General features: G+C 32.8%; 1 protein-coding gene across 2 annotated transcripts in view; it reads right to left on the reverse strand.

Moving 5' to 3' along the window:
- The window catches only part of LOC108751858, a 32,602-nt gene that overhangs the window by 3,878 nt on the left and 17,136 nt on the right, over positions 1-11,588 (reverse strand). The window contains exons 5-6 of one of the 2 annotated variants that reach the window (XM_018492327.1): positions 8,888-9,085; positions 4,695-4,856 (exon numbers count right to left, since the gene is read on the reverse strand). In XM_018492327.1, the coding sequence (XP_018347829.1) occupies positions 4,695-4,856; positions 8,888-9,085 (360 nt within the window). The remainder of the gene's footprint in view (positions 1-4,694; positions 4,857-8,887; positions 9,086-11,588) is intronic. The other variant, XM_018492326.1, reaches the window with a different exon arrangement.

Here is an 11,588-nt window from a genome sequence, read left to right on the forward strand (position 1 = left end):
TATATGTGTATATTATTCTTTTATATTCTCTTTGTTGCACGTAATATTACCGACATCGTTCAATTTCAACGCAATTTCGTTTATCTTTAGGTTTATATCTAAATATCATTTAATCTTTTTTTTTTCTACAGACACCTTTCATTATTTTGTTTCAAAAAAAAAAAATAAAGATAATTTGCATTTATTGCTTAATATAATCTACATGCTCTGTATTAAGATGGAATATTCATAAATACAATTAGATTTAGTTAATTCAATATCTTTAGATTAATTCAAACGGAAAGTTTCTATTAAGTTAAAAAAAGTAAGGATAATTTAAAAAAGTAAGGATAATTTGCATTCGTTGCTTAATGTGATCTTCGTATATTAAGATTAAAATGTTCATAAATACAATTAAACTTATTTAATTAAAAAAATAATAAATAAAATGAACAATTTGAGCCGACACTGGTTATTAGTGTGTATTTTAATAGCATTTATTCAAAGTGAATATTAAATGTTTCGACCTACGACCAAGGTCCTCTTCAGTACAAAAAGATATATATATATATACTAACAAAATTACATACAATTAATATTCACTTTGAATAAATGGTATTAAAATACACACTAGTAACCAGTGTCGGCTCAAATTGGCATTTTATTTATTATTTTTTAGAATTTTTTTTAGAGCGTATTGATTTTATTGTTTTCATTTAATTTAATGTTTTAAATTAATTTAAACAGAAAATTTCTATTAAGTTAAGAATATTAATAATGTGTCAGCTTAAATGAATTAATTAATATTATTTTCTCTTTTTTAGATATTTATAATTGTTTTCTATATATATAATACTAATATAGAAAACAACTTCCGACTTCATACATCAACAATTATATTTTTGTCATTAATAAAATTAATTTCTTGTTATAGATTGTTATTCTTTGTATACATAAATTATTATTATCTTCGATAATACCTATAATTATCTACTATTAACTGATTACAAAATTCGTAAATTGTACGGAAGTAACAAATGGCCGAGCAAGAATAAACGCCGCAGTTACGTCGATCATATGATCTAAGGTGAATCATTTTCCACGGTTCACGCGGCAATTCCGAGTATTACGAGCGTAAAAATCATTGGTTTAAAAAATTATAGTGGATTGTTCCGCGGAATGAATAAAAAAAAATCCTTGCATGATGGTGCATATGATCTAAGATAATTCAATTCCGGCTTTTGTATTTTAATGGTAGCTTAAGTAACAGCTTTTAAGCTGCCATTAATATTTTATTCAATTAATAAATTATCAAATAATCAATTAAATAAATTATATTATCAAATAATAAAAAATAATTAATAAACTATATTATATTATCGATTATGTTATATGTATATTGCTTACGGGCTTTTCGGTGGAATTTAAATTGTGTCGTGATAGTCACGAAACAGATCCTGTCTTAATGATTGTAAGATAACGAATTCTCTCCTATCGTATTGTTTAGATCAGTAATACGCACGACCTTTTTAAAGAGATTTATTTTTAAAGAATCCTTTTTTCGGGATAGCGATCACATAACTCATTCTCTAAAATATGAAAAGCAAAATTTGTTGTTATTGAAGGAGAAATTTTTTTAATTTTTTGTTTCCTGCAAAGTCACATGATGAATACCCAGAAACAGGTAAAATCTTGCGTAATGTTTATTTTACTTGCATAAAATAAAAAGTAGAGATTTTATGTTTTCAGCTATGAGCTAGCAAACCGCAAAAAATTCATAGATAGGCTGCAAGTTGCGCATCACTGATTTAGATCATCTATCACACATTGTCCAAAGGCTGAACACCATTCAATAAGTGCAAAATGAATAATCTCCTAGCTGGACAATGCCCACTAATTCCATATTTTACGGACTAAAATTGATTAAATCACAAAGTGAAAGCGCAGTTCGCTCAGCAATGTATGAAATATATTGCGAGTGATAAATGTCAATCCTTTCTCATCTTCTTTCTTTATGATGTTTGTCACTATATAAATTGATTCGGCAATCTTCCGCAATTTATAAAATGTAAATTAGATTATAAAATAAACTTTCTATATATTATTGAAATTGGACAACTTTCAAAATCCACGCATAACAACCCTAATCTATACATATTCATTAATCTTTTTCGAAATTGTAGTTTCTACTTAGTGAGGTATATGTCGATATAAAAAATAAGAAAAGATAGAGGAGATTTTGTGTATTTTCGCAGCTAAGCCTTGATCGTTAAACACGAAAGATCCTGATAAATTAAATGTAGGGCAGTCGTCCACAAAGCGTAACGCAAAACGTGCGATTTCGATAGTAGCCGCGGCCAGTTGTCGCCTCTGGCGATCTTGCGTGCCGGGATCGGCTCTTGCATAAGTTGCAGCTGGTAAATGGACGCGCTATTTCATAGAGAAAGTCGCTTACATTTTTACTTTCCACCGATCCCGACGGCTCGGCTTGCGTAATGGCCCAGTTTATATCTGAAACAACGCGACGATACGCAACGCGACGCTTTGACTTTTGGCCGAACACGTGACTGGCTACCGTAAAGGTTCAAATCTATATATAAAAGCCGATCGCCGCTCTGTACGAGATTTTAATCAATAACCGCAACCGAGAGGTAACGTGGGCTTACGCCGCGCCACAACAGTCAACCTTAATAAAGTATGCTATAAACTTGTAAATATTACGACAGACTAATGTCTCCTTCCCGAGTTTTAAGGAGGTTTTATTTCATCGTGTGTGTATTTACTTATTCTTCCGTGCGGTCTCAAGTTTGATATTTCACATGCCTCATTTAACATTCACGACCTTTTTTACTAATTTCAAATGGATTTTTAATACGATTTATTTGAGTACTTATACATCTTTTATCAATGATTATTATCCAATTAATTTTAGTTTAAGTCACTCAAAAAAGTGATCTTGCAGTTATAGCGAAAATTATCTAAGTACGAAAAATAGCTAACATAGATAAATTTCTAGCAAATACTGCGATATTGGATATGTATTGCACCTAATCATATTGATGACAGAGATAGAACTTAGATTTGTGTTATAAATTCTATGCGATTGATACATAATTTTCTATCAGATACAAAAACAGCTATAATTCTAGCTGGAGCAGCAAAATATTTTTTTACGTGGTTGCGATATTTTGATACTTCTTTATTCTTTTTTAAAACTCGCAGTTTCATGATTTGTGTCACGTTCTTTGTCACGCGTTTCCGTCGCCGTTTTAATTAATCTCGTAATTTTATATAAGAAACCACGATGTAAATTTCACTTGGCAAATCCGTTGAAGAAACAAATCCGTTTGCGAGTAGTAATTATCGCGTGTCGACAAATGCAGTCGCTTGCAACGACAGATTGGATTATCGTGGGATCGCAATCAGAATTACGTCACGTACAGTATTATAAGTTTTTCGTTTATTTGAATTATTGATTTGTAGTACAAGATTCGCAAATTTCACGCGGTGAACCGTGAACGCCGTGATTCTTAAGAAGAAAAATAGGTTCCTAATCTTTTTCCTCGTTCCAATGTTGAAATTAATTTTCTCGTAGATAATGAAATAGAGATATGAACAACTTATGTGCGTCAGAAGCCACGCAATCGTTTGCGCGATTGCGCACATATATCACACTGGAGTTGAATTTTTTCAGTTTCTAAATTAATTATACCTGCAATTTCTAAATAAATTATAATTACAGTTAGATTTATTTCTGACACAATTGTCTAACGATATTATGTACAATTTAACTTCTACTTATTAATTGCTCTTCGACACAGTTGTTCAATATTTCGTCATAAACGCGGTTTACCTTCGCGTAGTCTAAGAGTTATTAAAATTTTGAAATCTACATATAATCGACATCCGGTATAATGAATATAAATCCTATTATGTTGTCTGCTTATAGTATGTAGCTAATTGACGTAGATGTCTTTCAAAATATGTTATTAAATAATAGTCGCGTATGATCACATTGTTAGCACTATGATCACATTGTGAGCTCGTAACAGTAATCGATTATTGATCACTAATTATCCCTCCTCTTAAAGGAATCGACTAGTACATTCACGTTGAAAATAAGCGCAGCTTATAAAGTTTATAGATAATTATACCACAATTGCACAATAATTATTGTGTCATTGATTTAATTTATTTACTTCAGCACTCACAAGGAATGTTCTACACTTATAAAAAATACCTTATAACGTTATATAACAAGAGAAATATCAATAATATATCAACCAAAGCAATAACGTTTGCATTTAGAGCTGCGAGATAAGATTTGAATCGCGAAAGTTACATGAAAAGAATAATTTTGCTATAGTATCTAAAAATTTAAGTAGATATAGATTTGGAAGTAATTTTATTGAGTCATCTAAATAATTATATTGGACGTGAACGGCTTTCTAGAATGTGAAAATTTTTTGTAGTATTATCATTATACTTAAACATTCTACAGCCTACGTAATTAGTTTGATGGTTCAACATAATTATTTTTAGATCTGTATCTAGTTAAATTAAAGTTGAAACTCTTGCCAAGATTTGTATGCAGTCAAAATTATTACATACTTTACTAAAACCGATTTTTTTCGTGTAGAGTTTAAATAAACGCTAAATTCTATTATGTAAAAGAAAAAAAAAAATTAGTGATCGGTGAAAGTTTCTATACTCACGAGTATGAGATCCTGGACGAGATTCGAGAGTCCTCGATTAGCGATGACGAAGAACCTGGTGACTGGGCCGGGTACAGCCTCGTGTTCATCCGACTTTCCGACGTCATGGGTGTCCGAAGAGGAAGAGCCACTCAGCTGGTTACTTCCGCTTCCGGCCACCAGCTGGAAACATTACAGAGATCTATTAGCGTTAGTTGGAGCAATTAGAGGGGCGCCCCGCCGTTTACGATCCCGAATTGATTTCGGGATGCGCGGCGAAGAAGTGAGTACAAAACACATACAGGAATTATAATATTTTGTTTGTTTGTTTGTTTGTTTGTTTGTTGGAGTCAAATAAAATTGCAGTGTATATTGCAGCTCCACGTCCAATTCCAGCGCTCCCGACACTACGGTGCTCTCACATCCTTATTCCTACTTGCGGCTACAACATACGAACCATCGATCTTGCTGCTACGATCCTTACGTGCGCTCCTTCGGCTCGTAATACTCGAAGTTTGTCCGCAGGGTGCCCATACGTCTTTTTTTTTTTTCAATTTAAGAATTATTTGAGATTATTCTTGAGCGAAAGGCGATCCCGCAAAGCGATCATGGATCGACATCCGGCTAAGGATTTCTATATGGACACCCTGCGCGTGCACCATGAAAAGGTGAAATCGCCAAGTACCCAATAGTGACAACAGGATAAACCTTATGCCAACTCTCAATAATACGCTTCGTATCTAGCAATTCGCAACACAACATAATAAGAATAATATTGAATTTGGTGTTTAGGCGAATTCTTCCCGTACATCATATTTTATCCGAGGGACGTTCTGGGAACGTCCTGAGGACGTTTAGAGGATATAGGACTATCCTCTGGATGTTTTTGAGGAACGTCTCTTGGTCTATAATGTATGGGTCTAGTTACGAACGCATCGAGTTTGTACATGTCGTGGACTAAATTTGCAATAAGTATCTACGAGATGCAGATCTCTGTCTGGCAGACAAATCGGTTCCGCGATGAGAAATCCCAGCTTCTTGATAATGATCGTTAAATATTCACTCTTCATCCAAAGGATCTGCACGGATATGAATGTGAAATTATTTCTTGCGGCCGATTCGTCTGCCGCGACAAAACTGCGTGCATTTACTCGGGTGCGTCCAAAATAAATGGAACTAGATACAACTACGGACCGCTAGATATATACGGTGCAGTGGACGAGTACGAAGATCACAACAACGAGAGAATCGGCATTGATCAATGGCGGCCGCCATATCCAGAGTGAATTGGCCTCTCCATCAGCCGGTCAGTACGCCAGATTTAAAAAGTCGGTGGTTGTCAGCGTTGCGTCGGGACCGTTGGCTGGGTGGAACAAGATGGGATTTGGAACGAGATGAAATGGACAAAATTATCCGGTAAATATTCTAGAGTTGAAGGAAATACAATCAAGTATACTATTAAGGGCATATAAATAATTAAGGGTATATTAAGAATTTACGAGTTAGAATTGATCATGTACTTTTTAACTAAAACTACTTCTTGCACTATTCATCTCTTTCTTCGTTGGAGAGAAAAAGAGAAAAGATGAACGACGCAAAAAGTTCAACTGAAAAATAGACTTTATATTTATGATTGCGAAATTTTTTTCAACGTCGCTCAGTCCAAATTGCATTTTTAATAAAACTTAGATGTCGATTAAATAGAGATGTCTCAAACACACCAATGCCCTTTTTTATATTCATTGTCAGATATTTGTGTATATTAAGAAATGGTGACTCTATTAGTAACATTTTTAATACAAGCCGAATATTATGTAAATATATTACTCGGTTTAGTTAACTATACACTGAAAAAAATTTTAGTCATTTTTGGTCCAATGAATGAATCAATGTCCGACTTAATATCCGAATTAATATAGTTATTGATACAATAACTGCATTTATTTATATAACTATATATTCATTCTTGCAATAAATTCTAGTAATAGTTTTTATAACTTAAATTATTATGAGAATTCATTGGACCAATTTTCATTATTTTTTCATAATTCAATGAATATTTTATTGTATTTACGTACAGTTTTGGTTCAGTGTAGTTATACTTCAACTCTATGTTTGCATAGGAATATATAAAATAATATCCAGCTAGGAGTTAGGGATGCGCAATTTGTACAAATTACATGGCAAGACCTCGTTATAATATTAGACATGTAAAAAAAGTGCGTGGATACAAAGAAGTTGTAGCAAATAAAGAAAAGATAGTTTTATACAGAGGGAACGGCAGATTATAGAAACTCGCTGTGTGTTGCATTACTTTCAAACATATACACGTACGCATAGTACACAAGGCCGGTAATATTAGAGATCTTGATATGCAATTCATGCGCAGCGAGACAGGCAAGATCGGTAGATGTTTTGTATAAAGGAAGGAGAAACGGTGTATGAGGAAAAAGAAAATGAAACTAGACAGGAAGAGTGTCGGTAACCTGTTCAAAATAAGTCGTCGTGAGGGATTAAGTCATTGGTAGAAAGTAAGTCGGAAGATTTAAGGAACGTCATACAACCAAGTCGAGAGTGATGCGTATATGTGAAAAAGTGTGGCATGCAGATAAAGATAAGTGCAATACAATGCGAGGAAGATTTTGCGATTAGAGAAGAGTTATGTGAAGAAGTTGATTGAAGATAATAAGGCAATTAAGACAACATAATTACAAGCTATAGTGTGAAGAGTGTACTTGTATTATTTTTGCTTGTAGCGCATGATTGCGATATTACAAAAATGAATACATATATATGGAATAGTATTTTAGAGAACACTATAATAGATAAGAAACTTTAATCCTATGGAGCTAACGCCAAAATCTCTAACACATTTTATCAAATCTATTTAATATATGTGTAAATTTTAATAAATTTTAAAGAATCAAAATGACGTAATAAAAAATAATCAATACTTTAAAGATTATTTTAATAAGAATGATCCAAATTTTTTGCAGCATAAAGCATTTTTGTAACATAAAGAAAATTTAATTATTTTACATTTTTGTAAAATAAAAAGTTAAAACGGCAATTGTTATAACAATGTATACAAGAATTAAAAACTAATAATAAATTTAAATATAATAATGTATTTTTTATCTTAATATTATTTTATTATAAAGAAGGAAAAATTATTTTTACTTCAAAATGTTTGTTATCTTATCAATCGATACAAAAGGTTTAATAAACCCATCGTCAACTTCGAAGGATCAAGTCTTTGAGTCATATTTGATACTCAAATCAGATGGCTATCAATTTTTCATGCAATTGGAAAATGTATGACATGCGGAAAGTGATTATGAAATGAAAGAAGTATAAAAAGTAGAAAGAGAAGATAGAGAAAAATAAAGTAAAAAAAGAAGGAAGAGGGAAGTCATATTAGTAGAATGAAATAGATACAGAAAGAAAGAGAAAGTTAACGAACGAACCCAATAAATTCGATTGGTGCTATGTACGTGCAGCACCAATCGTCGATTGTCTCACATTAACAAATAGAAAAAAACGATCATAAGTCCATGACATGTTATGCGCCAGATCGCTTCCTTACTTAAAAAATATCACAATAAAAAAAAAGTGTTTCTCCAGTTATTATCATAAATGAATTAGAAAACATTATTCTACCAATCATTAAAAATACATTAATTTAATTTTATGAAAAATCACAAAAATCAAAATTCAAAAGAGAGTAGCTTTCATTCAATTTTTAAGAAAAATTCTCACAACTAGAAAAAGATGATTCTTTAATACTTGCGAAACATAGATAACAAAAATGACATTTGATCATATTAAAGATACATTTCCTTCGCCAATATTGTTTGATTAGTCAATAATTTTCTGTCAAATTGAAGAATGAATTTTCTCTTTTCCTTCCAGGAGATTTAATTTTTTTAGCTGTATTATATTTTTGCAGTAAGGAATCGCGATATCTCTTGCGCAAAGAAGTAAGCGCATCATTGCGTGTCCACTCAACGCCTACGATCGTTTTTCTCGACTTTTAGAACAAGTACAGATCATTCGACGCGTTTCGTCATCGAAGTCTCGCCGAAGAGCTGCTATTCTCTAAAAGAACGGCATATGTGAGCATCCGGTCTCATCGGGCTCGGTCGAAGAAGCGAAGGCAGTCGCCGTACTCTCTGTCGGCGGACACTTAGGCGTGTCGGAAGGATTTGGCGTACCGGTGGTAGAATGCCGGCTCCTGGGGCGGCGGTCGAGGATGCGCCGGACATCGGGGTGCCAGTACCACCGGGGTTGGCGGCAGCTGGGGCGGCCGGGCCCACGTCGCGCGAAGCGCTTAGCCCGAGCCCGAGGCTCTGTGTACCGGCCACGACACGGTACACCGTGCCCGCCGCTCTTGCCGCCCCGTCGGCCGCTTGCTAAACGAGAAAACAGAGACGAGAATAGTTTCGTTTACTTGGAGTTCTCTGCTCCCGCTGGAAGGAATCGCGTTTTCTCTCGTTCATTTTTCCCGTCCGTCTCTCTGCGCAAGATATCGCACGAGAGATTGCTATCTCCCCCAGCGGAACTCTCCACGCGAACTTCTGGAACGTCCTGCAATAATGGCTGGAAAGTGGTTCGTTAAAAGTACTGTAATCGTGACAAAGTGGAGCCCTCGGGTGATACCTGGAGGGTATTGTGGTCGTTCGATCGCCGCTGATGGACTGTCACGCAATCAGTTTGTTTTGCCATCGTGAAAAATGGAGAGTAATTAATTGTTTAACTATACGTTTCTTCGCAGGCAAAGTTTGTGTAAAGAAAAACCGGTTCAATGTCGACGAGTCGATTAGCGATATTACGTATGAATGATTACTTCGTATGAACTTTGCCTATATAAATATGTTAAATAGTATAAAAGCTGTCCGGTATTGGCCGACTGGGATGTCGCAGTCTAAAATGGCATTAGAAAAAATTTCTACCACATATCATTAAAAAGTCACTTCTTATTATGCTGCTGTCACATTTTTAGTAATTTCTGAATGTTATACATAATTAAATTTCTCCGTTACGTGATAAATATCAATTCCATTCACAGTCGTTAAAATCTTGCCAACTAATTTATCAATGTCATAATTAAATGTTTTCATTCAATAAATATCAATTTTATTTCATAACCATTAAAAGCCTAAGCAATACAGTGATCACGTTACGTTAAAATGATGTCAGAATGAATCATGATTAATGGAAAAGTGATCGACTTTTAAGGCTCTTGACCACTCACACTGTTAAATCAAATTTATAATGTCAAATTATACTTAATTTTAGTTATTTCTAATCATTTCTATAACTCATTACTACTCCTATTCAATATATCGTTAATTTAATTAAGATACTGAAGTTTAATAATTTAATTCAAGAAAATGTGTCAAATTTGACTCAAATTTTATTTATTATTTACTAAGGACATATGTTAATATGAATGTTTATTTTGAATCGTAGAAATGGATTGATTTATACATTTTTGACACACGTGAAAGTTAAAAATAACGAATTTATTTAACTTAAGGCAAGTTACCGTTGTTCCTTTGGTATTTAACAATGCATAAATCTTTATATTGACAACGTCAAAAGCAAAAAAACAGATAACAAAAGTTCTTGCAAATTATCTTAAAATAGAAAGTTATTGTTAAATAAAACAACATTTGCATTTGATAGAGTACACTGGTCAAATACATTATAAACTCCTTTCGACATAGAATATAATCATGTTTATCTCAATTCGACAGTTTTCACATATAATTTTAGGTATAATTCAATTTCGAATATATGATTGTTTATTGATAATCAAATACAAGAGGAATTTTCGATATGTTATACTATTTAACAAATCTATGATTCTATAAATTGCAGATATTGTTTTATTAAAAATGTTCACATTTTAATACTGTTTGCAAGAATTTTTTAATATATTTTGTTGCTTTTGACGTTATAATCCAAGATTGTTGCATAAGTAAATTTAATAATCATTTTTTAACTATTTTAATGTTATAATGACTTTTTGTTTGAAAATCTTCGTTTCAAATTTTCAGTGAAATCGTGTAAAGTGTCCTTCGTTCTTGTCGTAAGAGGACAAAATGTTTTTAGCATAATTTTTCGCTTATTAACAGGTGGATACCTACGGCAAGAGCGAATAGAGTATCGGTCACGTAGCAAGTTTCTTGTTTTCTTAATCTGTGAACGGTGAAGGGTCGCAGCGCGCGCGACCGGTCTAGAATCGTTTCGAGCCACTCGTAATAACGTCTTTTTGCCAAGAAAACGAATAATGGTATAACGGTGACAGCAGCCATTGGAAACGGTGACTCGATTTTCGCGTGATTGCATCTGTTCTGATGGTGAAAAACCCGTTTCACCGATATAGACATTGTGCAGAAAAAAACCGGTCACCGAGTGCCGTTGGTGCGCGACACGGTTATTGTTCATGCTCTTCCACGATACAACATGTACGATCGTTTTTTTCTCGAGAAATATACATGCGACATAAAATAATGGTTTCATATGCAAACAGCAGTTAAATCTATTAATATATCATTAATACGTTATTAATCAATTTTTTAATGAACCTGTATTTTAATAAATAATGAAAAAATTTTTTTTAATTACGAATATTTTTATATATATCGTAAATATTTAAAAATAATAAAAAAATTTAGCAGGATTTAAAACCTAAAAAAATTATTTTAATAAAGAAAGGACACCATGATTTAAAAAATAATTAAGATAAAGCAAAGAAAATTTTTATTTAAATTATAAAATTGTACTGTTAAATATAAATATCGATCTTTCTTTTATTAAAATTAAGTTAAATGTTTTCTTTTTTTCTATAACATTTATATTTTTATATGCAAAATATAAATTTCCTTCTAATGATTTTTTGCAAAAACT

The sequence above is a fragment of the Trachymyrmex septentrionalis genome, unplaced genomic scaffold (assembly GCF_001594115.1).
Source record: "Trachymyrmex septentrionalis isolate Tsep2-gDNA-1 unplaced genomic scaffold, Tsep1.0 scaffold52, whole genome shotgun sequence".
NCBI classification, from domain to species: Eukaryota; Metazoa; Arthropoda; class Insecta; order Hymenoptera; family Formicidae; genus Trachymyrmex; species Trachymyrmex septentrionalis.